The sequence below is a fragment of the Zea mays genome, chromosome 8 (assembly GCF_902167145.1).
Source record: "Zea mays cultivar B73 chromosome 8, Zm-B73-REFERENCE-NAM-5.0, whole genome shotgun sequence".
Classification (NCBI taxonomy): Eukaryota; Viridiplantae; Streptophyta; class Magnoliopsida; order Poales; family Poaceae; genus Zea; species Zea mays.
In genome coordinates, this window is record NC_050103.1 from 155,183,774 (window position 1) to 155,201,831 (window position 18,058).

At 44.0% G+C, this 18,058-nt stretch overlaps 1 protein-coding gene and 1 non-coding gene across 2 annotated transcripts; one reads left to right on the forward strand and one right to left on the reverse strand.

The window, feature by feature from the left end:
• Positions 1-9,120: 9,120 nt before the first annotated feature.
• On the forward strand, positions 9,121-15,402 carry LOC100382477 (Katanin p60 ATPase-containing subunit A1). Its single transcript, NM_001175216.1, has 7 exons — positions 9,121-9,387; positions 10,178-10,637; positions 11,637-11,834; positions 12,431-12,675; positions 12,835-12,993; positions 14,413-14,500; positions 14,931-15,402. Exons 1-7 carry the CDS (start codon positions 9,269-9,271, stop codon positions 15,210-15,212), a joined length of 1,551 nt encoding a protein of 516 aa, NP_001168687.1. The 5' UTR covers positions 9,121-9,268; the 3' UTR covers positions 15,213-15,402.
• Positions 15,403-16,341: 939 nt separating this feature from the next.
• On the reverse strand, positions 16,342-16,413 carry TRNAD-GUC (transfer RNA aspartic acid (anticodon GUC)). Its single transcript has one exon. It is a non-coding gene; the product is annotated as a tRNA-Asp (tRNA).
• Positions 16,414-18,058: the final 1,645 nt, after the last annotated feature.

Genomic DNA, 18,058 nt, shown 5'->3' on the forward strand with positions numbered 1-18,058 from the left:
GACCTTCCTAAGAATTGGCACGTCCCCGATGTACTCTTCCTATCGACCTTACATCCAGCATAGTCGGAGTCTGAGTATCCAACTAAGTCAAAGGTAGACCCCTTTGGATACCAGAGCCCGAAGCAAGGCGTAGCAACTAAATATCTAAGAATTCGCTTCACCGCCACTAAGTGACATTCCTTAGGATCGGATTGAAATCTAGCACACATGCATACGCTAAGCATAATATCCGGTCTACTAGCACATAAGTAAAGCAAAGAACCTATCATTGACCGGTATGCTTTTTGATCAACGGACTTACCTCCTTTGTTGAGGTCGGTGTGTCCGTCGGTCCCCATCGGAGTCTTTGCGGGCTTGGCGTCCTTCATCCCAAACCGCTTTAGCAGATCTTGCGTGTACTTCGTTTGGGAGATGAAGGTGCCGTCCTTGAGTTGCTTCACTTGGAACCCAAGGAAGTAGTTCAACTCGCCCATCATCGACATCTCGAATTTCTGCGTCATCACCCTGCTAAACTCTTCACAAGACTTTTGGTTAGTAGAACCAAATATTATGTCATCGACATAAATTTGGCACACAAACAAATCACCATCACATGTCTTTGTAAAAAGAGTTGGATCGGCTTTCCCAACCTTGAAAGCATTAGCAAGTAAAAAGTCTCTAAGGCATTCATACCATGCTCTTGGGGCTTGCTTAAGTCCATAGAGCGCCTTAGAGAGCTTACACACATGGTCGGGATACCGTTCATCCTCGAAGCCAGGGGGTTGCTCCACGTACACCTCCTCCTTGATTGGCCCGTTGAGGAAAGCGCTCTTCACATCCATTTGGAACAACCTGAAAGAATGGTGAGCGGCATATGCTAGCAAGATTCGAATTGACTCTAGCCTAGCCACAGGAGCAAAGGTCTCCTCGAAATCCAAACCTGCGACTTGGGCATAACCTTTTGCCACAAGTCGAGCCTTGTTCCTCGTCACCACCCCGTGCTCGTCCTGTTTGTTGCGAAACACCCACTTGGTTCCCACAACATTTTGCTTCGGACGAGGCACCAGTGTCCAAACTTCATTGCGCTTGAAGTTGTTTAACTCCTCTTGCATGGCCAACACCCAGTCTGGATCTAGCAAGGCCTCTTCTACCCTGAAAGGCTCAATAGAAGAGACAAAGGAGTAATGCTCACAAAAATTAACTAATCGAGATCGAGTAGTTACTCCCTTGCTAATGTCACCCAGAATTTGGTCGACGGGATGATCCCTTTGAATCATCGCTCGAACTTGGGTTGGAGGTGCCGGTTGCGCTTCTTCCTCCATCACGTTATCATCTTGTGCTCTCCCTTGATCACACGCCTCCTTTTGATGAACCTGTTCATCGTCTTGAGTCGGGGGATGCACCATAATTGAGGAAGAGGGTTGATCTTGATCATCTTGTTCCTGTGGCCGTACTTCTCCAATCGCCATGGTCCGTATAGCGGCCGTCGGAACATCTTCTTCATCTACATCATCGCAATCAACAACTTGCTCTCTTGGAGAGCCATTAGTCTCATCAAATACAACGTCGCTAGAGACTTCAACCAAACCCGATGATTTGTTGAAGACTCTATACGCCTTTGTATTTGAGTCATAACCTAACAAAAACCCTTCTACAGCTTTGGGAGCAAACTTAGAATTTCTACCCTTCTTCACTAGAATGTAGCATTTACTCCCAAATACACGAAAGTACGATACATTGGGTTTGTTACCGGTTAGTAGCTCATACGACGTCTTCTTGAGGAGGCGATGAAGGTAGACCCTGTTGATGGCGTGGCACGCCGTGTTCACGGCTTCCGTCCAAAAGTACTCGGGGGTCTTGAACTCTCCTAGCATCGTCCTCGCCATGTCGATGAGCGTCCTGTTCTTCCTCTCTACCACACCATTTTGCTGTGGTGTGTAGGGAGCGGAGAACTCGTGCTTGATCCCTTCCTCTTCAAGGAACTCCTCCACTTGAAGGTTCTTGAACTCGGACCCGTTGTCGCTTCTTATCTTTTTCACTTTGAGCTCAAACTCATTTTGAGCTCTCCTGAGGAAGCGTTTGAGAGTCCCTTGGGTTTCGGATTTTTCCTGCAAAAAGAACACCCAAGTGAAGCGGGAAAAGTCATCAACAATAACTAAACCATACTTACTCCCTCCTATGCTCAGATAGGCGACAGGTCCGAAGAGGTCCATATGCAGCAGCTCCAGGGGTCTTGAAGTGGTCATCACGTTCTTGCTGTGATGTGCTCCTCCCACTTGTTTACCTGCCTGACAAGCTGCACAAGGTCTATCTTTTTCGAAATACACGTTAGTCAAACCTATCACATGTTCTCCCTTTAGAAGCTTGTGAAGGTTCTTCATCCCCACATGTGCTAAGCGGCGATGCCACAGCCAGCCCATGCAAGTCTTAGCCATTAAGCATGCATCTAGACCGGCCTCTTCTTTTGCAAAATCAACTAAATAAAGTTTGCCGTCTAATACACCCTTAAAAGCTAATGAACCATCGCTTCTTCTAAAGACAGACACATCTATATTTGTAAATAGACAATTATATCCCATATGACATAATTGACTCACAGATAGCAGATTGTATCCAAGACTCTCTACTAAAAATACATTAGAGATAGAATGCTCATTAGAAATCGCAATTTTACCTAAACCTTTTACCTTGCCTTGATTCCCATCACCGAATACAATTGAATCTTGGGAATCTTTATTCTTGACGTAGGAGGTGAACATCTTCTTCTCCCCCGTCATATGGTTTGTGCATCCGCTGTCGATAATCCAGCTTGAACCCCCGGATGCATAAACCTGCAAGGCAAATTTAGGCTTGGGACTTAGGTACCCAACTCTTGTTGGGTCCTACAAGGTTAGTCACAATTTCCTTAGGGACCCAAATGCAAGTTTTATCACCTTTGCATTTTGCCCCTAACTTCCTAGCAATTACTTTTCTATCCTTTCTACAAATTGCAAATGAAGCATTCAAAGCACAATAAATTGTAGAAGGTTCATTTGCTATTTTCCTAGGAGCATGAATAACATTCCTTCTAGGCACATGATGAATAGCATTTCTTTTAGGAACAACATTTCTCCTAGTAACATTTCTATCATACACATAAGAGGAACTAGGAGCAAACATGGCATGAGAATCATTAACATATGAATCAAAAGCATCATGACTTACATTTCTAGTTTGTCTTCTATCATGATACAAAAATGCATGGTTCCTTTTAGCACTAGTAGCCATAGGGGCCTTCCCTTTCTCCTTGGCGGGAATGGGAGCCTTATGGCTTGTTAAGTTCTTGGCTTCTCTCTTGAAGCCAAGTCCATCCTTAATTGAGGGGTGTCTACCAATTGTGTAGGCATCCCTTGCAAATTTTAGCTTATCAAAGTCATTCTTGCTAGTCTTAAGTTGAGCATTAAGACTAGCCAGTTCATCATTAAGCTTGGAAATTGAAGCTAGGTGTTCACTACAAGCATCAACGTCAAAATCTTTACACCTAGTGCAAATTGTAATATTTTCAACACAAGAGTTGGATTTATGTGCTTCTACTAGTTTAGCATTTAAGTCATCATTAATGCTCTTTAATTTAGAAATTGAATCATGGCATGTTGACACTTCACAAGCAAGCATTTCATTTCTCTTAATTTCTAATGCAAGGGATCTTTGAGCCTCTACAAACTTATCATGTTCTTCATACAACAAATCCTCTTGCTTTTCTAAAAGTATATTCTTTTCATTCAAGGCATCAATTAATTCATTAATTTTGTCTATCTTAGATCTATCTAAGCCTTTGAACAAACATGAATAATCTACTTCATCCTCATCACTAGATTCGTCCTCACTTGAAGAAGCATAGGTAGAGTTGCGAGTACATACCTTCTTCTCCCTTGCCATAAGGCATGTGTGACGCTCGTTGGGGAAGAGGGTTGATTTGTTGAAGGCGGTGGCGGCGAGTCCTTCATTGTCGGAGTCGGACGAGGAGCAATCCGAGTCCCACTCCTTGCCTAGATGCGCCTCGCCCTTTGCCTTCTTATAATGCTTCTTCTTTTCCCTCTTGTTTCCCTTTTCCTGGTCACTTTCATTATCAGGACAATTAGCAATAAAATGACCAAGCTTACCGCATTTGAAGCATGATCGCTTCCCCTTGGTCTTAGTCTTGCTCGGCTGTCCATTGCGACCCTTTAGCACCGTCTTGAATCTCTTGATAATGAGGGCCATTTCTTCTTCATTAAGACCGGCCGCCTCAATTTGCGCCACCTTGCTAGGTAGCGACTCCTTGCTCCTTGTTGCCTTTAGAGCAATGGGTTGAGACTCGTGGAGTGGACCGTTCAACGCGTCGTCGACGTATCTTGCCTCCTTGATCATCATCCGCCCGCTCACGAATTTTCCAAGTACTTCTTCGGGCGTCATCATCGTGTACCTGGGATTCTCACGAATATTGTTCACGAGATGAGGATCAAGAACGGTAAATGACCTGAGCATTAGGCGGACGACGTCGTGATCCGTCCAACGCGTGCTTCCGTAGCTCCTTATCTTGTTGACAAGGGTCTTGAGCCGGTTGTATGTTTGAGTTGGCTCCTCGCCCCTTATCATCGCGAACCGTCCAAGCTCGCCCTCCACCAACTCCATTTTGGTGAGCAAGGTAGCGTCATTTCCCTCATGAGAGATCTTGAGGGTATCCCAGATTTGCTTGGCGTTATCCAAGCCACTCACTTTATTATATTCATCCCTGCACAATGAGGCTAGAAGAACAGTAGTAGCTTGTGCATTCTTATGGATTTGCTCATTAATGAATATAGGACTATCCGAACTATTAAAGTGCATTCCACTATCTACAATCTCCCATATGCTAGGATGGAGAGAGAATAGGTGACTACGCATTTTGTGGCTCCAAAATCCGTAGTCCTCCCCATCAAAGTGTGGGGGCTTGCCGAGTGGAATAGAAAGCAAATGTGAATTTGAACTTTGCGGAATACGAGAGTAGTCAAAAGAAAAGTTAGAATTAACCGGTTTCCTTTGTTTGTCGTGGTCGTCGTCCTTTTGGGAAGAAGAGGACTCATCACTGTCGTAGTAGACGATCTCCTTGATGCGTCTTGTCTTCTTCTTCTTCCCATCTCTTCGCTTGTGGCCCGAGCCCGAGTCATTGGACTTGTCATCCCTTGGCTCGTTGACGAAGGACTCCTTCTCCTTGTCGTTGATCACAATTCCCTTCCCCTTAGGATCCATCTCTTCGGGCGGTTAGTCCCTTTCTTGAAGAGAACGGCTCCGATACCAATTGAGAGCACCTAGAGGGGGGGGGGGGGTGAATAGGTGATCCTGTAAAAACTTAAACTTAAGCCACAAAAACTTGTTAAGGGTTAGTACAAGTATGGCCAAGTGGCTAGAGAGAATTCAAAACACGATAACCACAAGAAAGCAATCACAGAGTTGACACGGTGGTTATCCCGTGGTTCGGCCAAGTACAAAACTTGCCTACTCCACGTTGTGGCGTCCCAATGGACGAGAGTTGCACTCAACTCCTCTCAAGTGATCCAATGATCAACTTGAATACCACGGTGTTTTTCTTTCCTTTGATCTTTTCCCGTTTGCGAGGAATCTCCACAACTTGGAGTCTCTCGCCCTTACAATTGAGTTCACAAAGAAATACGGAGTAAGGTGGGAATGAGCAACGCACACAAGACTCGAAAATCAGAGCAACAACACGCACACAAGTCGCAACAAGAGCTCGCAACGCAACACAAAGAGTTCACAACTCCACAAGAGCTCTATATGCTATCACAATGAAACGAATGCGTGAGATTGATGTCTTGGTGCTTAGAAGAGTTGTAGGAATGCTTGGTGTACTCCTCCATGCGCCTAGGGGTCTCTTTTATAGCCCCAAGGCAGCTAGGAGCCGTTGGGAACAAATCTGGAAGGCCATCTTTGCCTTCTGTCTCGTGGCGCACCGGACAGTCCGGTGTACACCGGACACTGTCCGGTGCCCGATTTGTTTCCTTAAATGGCGAAACCGACCGTTGCCGACCGTTGCAGATCTGGCGCACCGGACAGTCCGGTGCACACCGGACAGTCCGGTGCTTCCTTCCGACCGTTGGCTCGGCCACGTGTCGCGCAGCGATCGCGCGGCCGACCGTTGGCCCGGCCGACCGTTGGCTCACCGGACAGTCCGGTGCACACCGGACAGTCCGGTGAATTTTAGCCGAAGTCGCCGGAGAAAAACCCGAGAGCGGCCTCTTCGGCCGAGGCAGCCTGGCGCACCGAACACTGTCCGGTGCACCACCGGACACTGTCCGGTGCACCACCGGACAGTCCGGTGCCCCAGACCGAAGCAGCCCCTTGGCTGTACACAGCCAAGTCTTCTCTTCTCTTCTTCTATCTGTTTCTAACACTTAGACAAATATATTAGTACACAAAACCAATGTACTAAGGCTTAGAAACATACCTTAACTTGTGATTTGCACTTTGATCATCCTTGGGCATATTTTCACATTTAAGCACTTGTGTTTGCACTCAATCACCAAAATACTTAGAAATGGCCCAAAGGCACATTTCCCTTTCAATTGAACGCACACCGGACTAACCGTTAGCAACAGGTGCTACCGGTGTGGGTGATGACTTAGTGGTTGTGTGATGTGTATGTCTTGAATCCTGATGTAGTGTTGTCCCTGTCTGCTGTCTCCTTTGGGCTTGGTATGGTGAACTGGCGATGGGCATTGGTTCTGAGTGTCTCCCTATGTGCAAGACTGCAAGACGTCATCTACTCATCTGTTTGTGATCAATGTGAATACAAACTTTGTATTCAAACTTGGATTGGAGTTTTGTATGGATAAGTGAGATTCTTGTCTTTTTTGGCAAAACTGAGATTCTTGGTTGTGTGCATGTCTCTGTGTGGCTAATTGGCTATGTCTTGTACTCCTGTGTGCATGTTACGTGCCCCTTTTCCCAATTCGGGTACTTCGGGAGTACTCGATACCTAAACATGAATTGTCATATACCCAATTTTCGGGGTACTTCGGGAGTACCCAATACCTAAGCCTTTTATTTGCTATTATTTTTCCCTATTTTTTATTTCTATATTTAATTATTCCAATTCAAATTTGATTTTAAATTTTGAAACCATATTTATATGCACAACCAAAACACTAGCAAATATTTTATATTGATTTACTTTGCTTAAGTCAGTATCTGTATGCATGAAATTTAATAAGCATGAAATTCATAAAGTTATATAACTCAATATGAGTAATTTATATAGAATAACTCACTATCCTATTTATTATAGTTTTTATATAGACAACATTTTATATTTACTATTTAGTAAATTTCAGGTAAGAAAATATCAATTCATAACTCTGTTATAATACACTTAAAATTTTAAATATTTAGAGAATTTTCTTAATTAACCAAGATACGATTTTGAAGTGTTATATGACACCTCCATAAGCAGCTTTTCCCCATACCTAAGCCCTGTGGCAACCACTACGGCATGAACAACCCCTCCCCGGGGGGCTCGAGTACGTAGCCGAAGCCTCAACCTCTGCCTCGGCTCTCAACGGGAAACAACCGACTCAAGTCAACAATGAAGTACAAGGCCACACTATCCACATGACACGAAGACGCTCCCCGTAGGAGCAAGGCAATCCCTAGCAACAATGTCGTGCTCTCCTTAGATATATAAATAGGGTATCAATGGCTCCTCCAGGGGCAAGTGAACAATTCAGAGTCTTCCCCTTGCATTCGATATTGACACTTGTCTCAATCATATTCAGGGACCCGGGGTCTTCCTCTCTCTCGCTCAGCTTGTAATCCTTACTGCAGGCACTCAGGTGCGAGTAATATAAGCTTCATCTCTCATCTGCTGGAAGTAGGGTCTTGTAACAATATTGAATAATTATCCAAAGTAGTTGTCAAAGTTGGTGGCCTAAATGTGTTTCTAAAAACATTTTATACTGTGCATCCTGCTTGCGGCGGCCATGCCGGTGAACGAGGTGACACGAGATTTGTTGTGTAGGGGTGGAGGTTTGTTGCGTACATGCGAAGGTTTCTTGTGTAGGCACTTATGCACATCATCACACAACTGCTTTTATCATGTGCATCCTGCTTGCGGCCATGCCGGTGAATGAGGTGACGAGAGATTTGTTGTGTAGGGAGGATGGAGGTTTGTTGCGTAGGGACGATTTGTTGTGTACATGTGGACTTGTTGTGTAAGGCTATCCGCAACCGTTCCCCCTAAATTTTTCCCCCTATATCACTTTTTTGAGTCACATCATCAACATTCCACCCCTATTTTTTCATCTCCCGCAGCGGTTCTCTCTAAATACTCCCCCTATATCCCACTACACTATAAAATATCATTTTTTATACATACTTTTTATCTACTATAAATTTTTTATCTACTAACAATTGAAAGCGGGCCCACGTGAATAGTGTCTAGAGGGGAGAGAGAGAACACCAGAACGAGGGGGAGAGAGAACGTTACCTCTTCGTAGAACGCTGGCTGGAGTCAGCCGCTGCGGCGTTGGGAGGCGCCCTGTAGCCGCCATGCGAGCTACAGGGCAAGGGGAGGGGGCCTCGCGCCGCGTCCGTTGCGGCCAGTCTAAGCGCTTATTCACAACATCAGCTGGCTGTTCGCACGAGAAAAACATGGAGGGGTACAAACTGGACTACGGGAAAATTTAAGAAAATATGAGAAGTGTTTTTATAAAATTTCGACCGTGAAATTATTGAAACGTGGAAACTGGTGATTTATAATAGTAGAAATTAGTGACTTATGGTTGTCCAATGACCAACAACACATGTGAATCTGAAAGGCATCGTACTATCTATAGCGGTAGTATAAAATAGATGACGTGAAACTGTAGATAATATTTATATAGTGAAGTTTGAAATAGAGACATGAGATACGATACAAGATGAACAAGGATCAGCCGGCGACAGTACCAGACGGATGGTGGACCTTTGTTTATAAGAGTGGGCCCTTGAATATTGACAGCGGCCGCTCGAGCGTCATTGACAAAAGGTTTCGCCAGCGCCGAGCCTCATCATCAGCCACCCGTCCACCACCACCCAGCCCATTTCTCGTCCCCAAAATTTCGAGTTTCGAAACCAAACCAAACGAAGCGACACTGCACGTGTACGAACCTACGACAGCTCTCTACTTCCCTCGCGTCCTCTCCATCGAGAGCTGCTCCTGCTCGTCTCCTCCCACACCGCGCAATTCGTCGGGATTCGGGAACCCTAGCGCCGGATCTCCGCGGCAGCGGCGGAAATGGCGAATCCCCTAGCGGGGCTGCAGGACCACCTCAAGCTCGCGCGGGACTACGCGCTCGAGGGCCTCTACGACACCTCCATCATCTTCTTCGACGGCGCCATCGCCCAGATCAACAAGTGAGCTTCTTATAATCCCCTGACCCCGGTTCTCCAGTTGCCCTATTACGCCGTGGATTCGATGGCTATATCAGTCTACTACGGCGAATTGGCGATGAGTCGGTGTGAATCGCGCGTCCTGCCTGTGCGGATCTGCGGGTTTGGCCACACGGCGACGGTTTTCATTTCGGCTGCTGCTTTTAGTTGGTTGGCAGTTGTAGTTTTGCTCTTTTGCGCTTTCTGCTGAAACACTGGTGTTAGGTCTATCCCTATTTTTAGTTTGCATTTTTTTTTTGAAATGAGAAAAAGTGAAAAATATATTAGGACAAATGGTTTACATTCTTTTTCATTTAGTAATCAACTTTATGTAGGATAAATGATATGGTAATTGTTGAATATACATTAGGTGGGAAGATATTTAAAAGCTTAAAAATGCATTTTCCTTCTACTTAATGTTATCATAGATAAACTGTGCATGCATCTGGCTACTTTATTTGATCCTCTGATTCACACAAAATGGATGAACTCTCAGAGCTATGAGCAAAGAAGTAATAAAACTGTGAAGCAGCTGTATTCTTTAATGCTTTATTTTAGTCTTGCAAGTTTCAGGATAGTATGTGGTGTGTTTTCAATAGAACAGTGGAATCATGTCAAAGTTACTGTTCGACAGATAATAGCTTTGAAGCACTGTCCCAAAGGGGGAAATTCAGATTCTTTCTTATTGATAAAATATCTAGGAAAGACACTTAAAAGCCTAGATAATGTCGTTTCCTCGTTTTCCATGTTATTAAGGTTCATCTTAACCATACAGGCATCTAACTACTTTGGACGATGCTCTGATTCGTACGAAATGGATGAACTGCAAGAAAGCAATCTCTGAAGAAGTGGAAATTGTGAAACAGTTGGATGCTCAATTAAAGTCCCTTAAAGAAGCTCCTGGGACAAGGCGGTCATCATCACCTCCTATTCGGTCTAATAAATCATTTGTTTTCCAACCGTTGGATGAGTATCCAACATCTTCACCAGCACCCTTTGATGATCCTGATGTGTGGGCTCCACCAAGGGATACACCAACCCGAAGACCAACAAGAGGTCAATCTAGTGCAAGGAAGTCCTCCCAAGATGGAGCCTGGGCACGTGGTTCATCAAGGACTGGAACACCTAGTCGAAGCGCAAAACCTAATGGGATTAAAGGAGGTGCTGTTAAATCAACTGCCTCTAACAGTTCTGTAAGGAAAGGGAAACAAAGTTCAAACAAGGCTGATTCAACGGTAATTTTATCAAATAAGTGTTTACATACCTTAATCTTTTGTTTCTGAAAAATATGATGTGTATTCATTCTAATTTCCATTGTGCACATTGGCATAGGCAAAAAATGTGACCCTAACCGATGTACTAGTAACTTGTTTTTTGTTTTTGGAAGTATATCTATGTGTCAATCTTCATAGTAGAAAACAATATTTCGATAAAGGCATCTAGAATATGCACTTCTCTTACAATTAGTTCTCATGTGTATATACATTGCAGAATGTGTCTCTACCTTTTAAATTAGTCCCTTCTCAGTGTACACAGAATTTGAGGAAACATATTTCTTTGGGATATTGCTCAATCAATCGTTTATTGCCACTTACCCCCCTGTGCTCTCTAGAAGGTGTCTCTAGTTAAAGTGTAGAATCATGATCTTCAACATCATCGTCATCATCTATCCCTTGTGTACCTGTGTCCGGGGAGGCTGCCAAGTATACAGTCATGCTTAACATGTTGTCTTGGTCGGGATCCAGATGCCTAGGCGCTGTGGTGGCAACCTGGTCCAGGGCACTCAAACAATCAAATCTTGAAGACAAGATAACACTTAATCAAATCACAACTTAAGCAAACAAACATAATGAAGTTTCTTATCTATGTTGATATACTCACAATCACATTTACTATTTATCTCCTCCATACCTGGATTGTCTGCATATCTTGTAGGCATAGTATGAAGTGTACTAGACAAAAAATGACATTTAGATGGCAAAAGGACATCACATAAAACCATGTTGAAACTGTAGTGCCTATCATTAAGTTCTGAATCAGGATACTGGAATATGCACGTGTACAATCATACCCCCCTTGTTATCACCCTTCTGCTAAGATAGGCAATTGCCAGTTACTTATTTTTTTGTGAGCAAATTGCCAGTTATTTTTTTGTGAGCAAATTGCCAGTTACTGAATTGCTTCTAATGATATTTTTTTTTGAAAAATCTTCTTTTTCCAACTCTGTTTTCCAGAGTAGTGATGCTGAGGAAGGTAAGTCCAAGAAGGGTCAGTATGAAGGGCCAGATATGGACTTAGCTGCAATGCTTGAAAGGGATGTTCTGGATTCTACTCCAGGAGTAAGATGGGATGATGTTGCCGGACTTAGTGAGGCCAAACGACTCCTCGAGGAAGCAGTTGTGCTTCCTCTCTGGATGCCTGAATATTTTCAGGTAATAGTCTATATTCTTCTACGCTGTCCCTTATTGGTTCAAACTAAGCACTGTAAAGTATCTGAAAAATGTCTATTTGTTCTTGGCACTAACACATTTTACAGGCGCATATCGATGGGAATGATATGGCATTTTTGGTGCTCTACCATGGACATAGTCTAAGATATGCATAGTTACTACGTACTGGTTTTTTATACAACTCTTTTATGTTTATGGCTGTCAACATGATATGGCATGAAACTGGTGTTTCCTTTGTTTGGTGCCACTGACGTTTTCTTGATGCTTGTATCTAGGGGTGCCAATGGGCTCTAAATTTTACACTATAAAATTTAAGGATCAGATCGAATTAGGATCAGACTCTATTTCTATTCATTTTTGAACTAAAATTTATTTAGTGCCCTAAGAAATTAAGAAGCATTTGGATCACGATCTATTACCACCCCTACTTGTATATGTTTTCTTAATTGCCATACTGATTTGGATTATGCTGTTCTTGAATGATCATGAACCCAACCAATCTTTTCTCTCTTGTAGCCTTTTTCATCTGGTCTAAACTTGATACATAGTGGCTAATTATGTCCACTTTTCCTTATCAGGGTATTCGTCGACCTTGGAAAGGAGTTCTTATGTTTGGTCCACCAGGCACGGGAAAGACTCTTTTGGCAAAGGCAGTGGCCACCGAATGTGGAACAACATTCTTTAATGTTTCCTCTGCAACACTGGCCTCTAAATGGCGTGGCGAGAGTGAGCGCATGGTCCGTTGCTTATTTGATCTTGCGAGGGCCTATGCTCCAAGTACAATTTTCATTGATGAAATTGACTCCTTATGCACGTCGCGCGGGTATGTGGAGTTAATTTTCCTAGATGTTGCTCGTGTCTACAAGTCAATGAAAAATTCCTCAATATTTTGCACTATAAGCAAGAATGTATCATTCTGCTAGACAACAGAAAATGTACCTATATGTTTAATGTATTTATCCATTTTCTTTCTTAATATCAGTGCCTCCGGCGAACATGAGTCGTCAAGAAGGGTGAAGTCTGAACTTCTAGTGCAAATTGATGGTGTAAACAATAGCTCCACCACTGATGATGGCCAGCCAAAAATTGTTATGGTTCTGGCTGCTACAAATTTTCCATGGGATATTGATGAGGCACTGAGGTTGGCAAACTCTTATTCTTATATTTACTTCATTTTATGTACTGCTGTCTACTTACGAATAGGGGTTGATACCTGGAATATGCATAGGTTCACATAAACCGGTCATCAGTAGAGCTTGATTACTGAGTGATGCTTCTAGTAGTGGATACTGTCAACGTCAGAGGCAGTTTATTTGATTTTTCAAAACTTAGAGAATCTTTTGTCTCATTCATGCTCCATTTATCACATCACTGACCACTGTTTATTTGGTAAGATAAGAAAACTATCATAGTTCATAACTGCAGTATGTGGAAGATGTAATTTACAACAGACAAATCTGCACTTTGTATAAGACATGTAGCCAACACAATATGTAAGCACAGATACTTCTATGAGGATTATAGGTGTTCATGGGCGAGGCTGAAAAGAATAGTGCTAGCCAATCAAATTCACACTATATCCCCCCTAGGACAGAATCAGCACCCAGCCACCCACTACAGCTGCAGCAGGCCAATCAGACCAGCCAGTGATGCAGGCATCCATACTTGAGTGTTTGATCGGAGGATACTCCCACTGCTGCCATGTGCCATGACATATAAATATGTTAAACTTACCTAATGTGTATCTTCTATCTTGGTGATATTTTTTCTTAGAACCTCAACTCAATTGATTGTTGCATATGTTGTATCCCTGACAATGAGCCCTCAATGTGTACACGGTTTCCTAGACTTGGATATCGACCCCAAGTTGTCATGTCACCAAGTCATCCTATGTTGCACTCATTTAATGTGCACAATACAATGCAGCGGGAGTAGCCTAATGATCTCCCTCTTAAGAAATCATCAATCCATCTCCTTTGCCGCTCTCCTGCTCAGCTCAGCTCATCAGTCATGGCTCATCCCTTCCTGGCCTTTTGCAGGCCAGGTTGATCACCATAGTCCAGAGTACTGGTGACCGAGGCCAAGGCCACTTGGTCCTGTATTTATGTCATTTATATTTTTCAATGTATTCAGTTACATTTGTTCTAAACAAAACAAATCCACTAATTGCTCATTGCAGTTCCTTTGTAGTCCTTTACAGTTCTTTGTGTTATTGCGTTTATAGTGTCTAGTTCTTTTCAGTTATGTAATTTCCTTCAAGCAAAGCCCCCAATTTTGCAAAGATGTTATTTGTTCAAATAATACGGTTAGTGTTTTAAAATTGATTCTTGAGTGAAACTACAAATAAAACTGAACTATTGATTGCAAAATCATTGGTTATTTGACCAGGGAAAAGTAAATGGTTATTTTGGCAATTTTTATAATAATAGACATTGCTGCAAATGAAAAGGCTATGCACCCTCCAATTGCCTCGTTTTGTCCCAGATGTTTTTTTTGTTGAAATTAGAAGGGTGTATAATGCACTCATTTAATGTGCGTTATGTTGACTTTAATTGCCCAGGCGGAGGCTGGAGAAGCGTATTTATATTCCACTTCCAGATTTTGAAAGTAGAAAGGCACTTATCAACATTAATCTTAGAACAGTTCAGGTATGTATTGGAGATATCTTTCTAGATCATCTTGTGTTATCTTTATCCTCTTCCCTTTGTTTCATTTTGGGTCTTTGTGAACACATTGATTTTATCAGGCATGCCATGATGAACATGTCAAAATTGTTGGCACTTTATTTTCTGAAATCGCATGTACACGCCTGCATCATAACCATTATATATGTTGGCCTGCACTTTCTTATTCTGAATTTCTTGTTTTCCTAATGAAACGTAAATGCCCTTGACAATGGATACTTATCTAAGCACTGCACTGATGTTTTTTTTGTTGAACCAATTTGTTTAATACTCTAATTCAGTACATTGAGGTTATCAATGATTGTGCCATATCTTCAGTGGCTTCTTGTTATTGCCGTGCCTCCTTTTATATGACAGATAACGTTACTGCTCTACCTCCTTTTATATCTGACAGATAGCCGCAGATGTTAACATCGACGAGGTTGCTCGGAGGACAGAAGGCTATAGTGGAGATGATCTGACAAACGTTTGCCGCGATGCCTCAATGAATGGCATGAGGCGCAAGATAGCAGGCAAGACCCGCGACGAGATCAAGAACATGTCAAAGGACGAGATAGCCAAGGACCCGGTGGCCATGTGCGACTTTGTGGAGGCTCTGGTGAAGGTTCAGAAGAGTGTCTCGCCTTCAGACATAGAGAAGCATGAGAAGTGGATGGCTGAGTTTGGGTCTGCCTGAGACCTCGGCCATCTGCTTGGGTCCTGTTCAAACATTCGTTTTGTGTGGGTTGACACGGCATTCCGTAGCAATGATACGGTGTTACCCGCCGGTGGTCTTGCTTCATATAGACCAGAGGCACGAGCTATCTTGTCTGTTTCCAGTGATGCTAGGAATTGAGTTCACGATCGTTTCAGTTCTTGGTATATGCACTTTCTGCTGTCAAACGTATCTCATCAAGTAGCCGTGGCCGCCTCTATTTCCAGATGCTCCGTGTTTGGTTGAAGGAATATCACAGGAACCAAAGTTTTAGCGTGTTTCAATCCTCTACCTTTTACACATTTCCATTTCATATTTTTTGTTTTCCTACAATCAAGCCTTGCATTCATCCGTTCCAAACGCCCTTGCCATGCGCTGGTCATGTGTAAGCACACCTCTCAATCGTTGGCAACAACATTCGGTTCTCAGTTTGGTATAAACTGGATTACAGAACCTCAAGAGAAAGAAGGGGAGATATCGAGCACAACGGAGTAATCTACGGGAAGAAATGAACAACATGAAGTAGGCAAGCAAGCCAGCGGCGGAAGAAGAGCAGTAATAACTGAAGATAGATGTCTCTTCATCCAGCCACCCTGGCTCATTTGTACTGATTTGGCCTCGCTTTTGCCTCTGCCTGACAGCCGGGCCCAACCAGCAGCCCAAGCCTACACGTATCCTTGCCCCTGGCATGCAACATGTTAGTACATTATCACATAAAAGAACTTATGCTATCGAACAGTAGTACGTTTGCTATTACTTTTCAGTCGCTGTAGGCGACTCGAAACTGCGACAACCGAGGCACGAGGCTGGGCATAGCCAAACAGGGTTGGCCTGACCCTGACATGCCGCATGTTCTTTCGGTGTGACTTCTCATGGTAGAAGCGTACGCGTACTGCTACCCACAGTAGGGCTTCTTCGTTTTGCTCTAAATCCATGTGAATTGAGTGAGATTGGATAGGTTTCAATCCCAAATAAGTTAAAATCTTTCACATTTTTTACAATCCATCTAATCCACATGGGATAGGAATAACCGAACAAGCCCGTATATGGCAAACGACCTGAATACCTGATGGGATGATAGTCAGACAAGAAAAAGGGGAAAAAATTAAAACGCCGTTGCCGGGGATCGAACCCGGGTCACCCGCGTGACAGGCGGGAATACTCACCACTATACTACAACGACACTGTTGAACGTGGACTTTGTTGTATTTTGTTGGACGATGTCCGCAACCTATCCCAATGGACTGCTGCAGTGCGCTAGCTGGAGTCCATGTCCATCCTTGCTGCTGCAAACTGCAACATCAAAGCAGGAATGCGGCCTATAGGTCGCGCACTGCACGGCTAGCCTCCAGAGGTAGGGATGGCAATTTTACCCGCGGGTTCGGATATCCGTCGGATATCCGACCCGTCGGGTACATGTTCGGGCACGAAATTTGACCCGTGGGTCTTATCCGTACCCGACCCGATTTTATTATGGGTTGGGTACGGATTTGATTTCTTACCCGCGGGTACCCGATGGATATCCGAAAATAGTGATTTTAGATTTTCAACCTACCAGTACGCTAGCTAGCCATCCACCCTCGACAACTCATCCTACTGCCATCCCTCCCTGTCTGCTGCTGATGCTTCTGATCTGGTTCTAGTACTAGTGCTAGTACGTTTGATAAAGTGCCAGTACGTAGTACCAGTGCTATCTAGTACAAGTACTTGAGCTAAGAGAGTGTTAATACACCAGACGACTATGCTAGCTACTCTCCGATTTTGACGAGTTGGAAGTTTATTAACAAAAAAACATTAGCAACACATGTCCAGGGCTACAACTACATGACTGCACTGTGCAATAACATTATGTGCCTCCGATGATCATGGCGATGTGCGACGCTCAGAACTGCACTAGACTTGATTTAAGGAGAATGCACCAAGCTGCTATACCCGACGGATACCCGATATCCGCCCGATACCCGATGGGTACGGGCACGGGTACAAAATTTTACCCGTGGGTATAGTCATGGGCGGATATGGATAATCCCCGCGGGTATGGTCGCGGGCGGGTATTTACTCTACCCGATCCGAACCCGACCCATTGCCATCCCTATCCAGAGGTGCTGGACATGGACTGCTGGCTGGCATGCATATAGACATAGGCAAGAAGGTGGCCTGCTTCGGAAAGGCGCAACCACCACGCATTTAAAGTCGTTGGGCTGTACAAGTCAACGTCGCAAATATATATTTGGATGATGCATGATCAGCGTAGTGCCGCTGCCGCTGGGCAGGTGGCAGTCGTGCTTGCGTGCCCAGCCGGGAAACCAGAACATGCACGACTCAGTTTTCCTTTGACAGAACGCGCCTGAACTCAGGGATATCTCACGAAACCTGAACACGATTCAGCGTTTCTTCAGCCAGTCCACCGGCGGCATCTCGCAAGCAAGCCTCTCTTTTTTTCTTCTCAAGCCAGAACATGTATATATACGTCCAAGTAATAACCCCCCAACAACGCAGACCTCGAACCGTCGTCGGACAGTATGTCTATAGCTGCCTTTTTTTTTTGCATCTCATCTTCAGAAGGTGTGGATCAAGTAATTAACTTGGCGATCGAGCGTGGCATCCGACACCGACAGTACGTCTATAGCTGCCTTTTGCATCTTGTGCACAGTGGACGCAAAGCCTTCCACCAGCTTCCTGCTTGTAGTAGTGCAGGTCTGCTACTATCAACTCTGGTGTACAGAAGAGGGTTCCTGCAGGCGTATATATGTGCCTGAGATGGTCGACGACTGCTGAAGCTAAGGTGATCTTGACGCTCGGTTTGCATCGATCCTTTTTCTGCATCG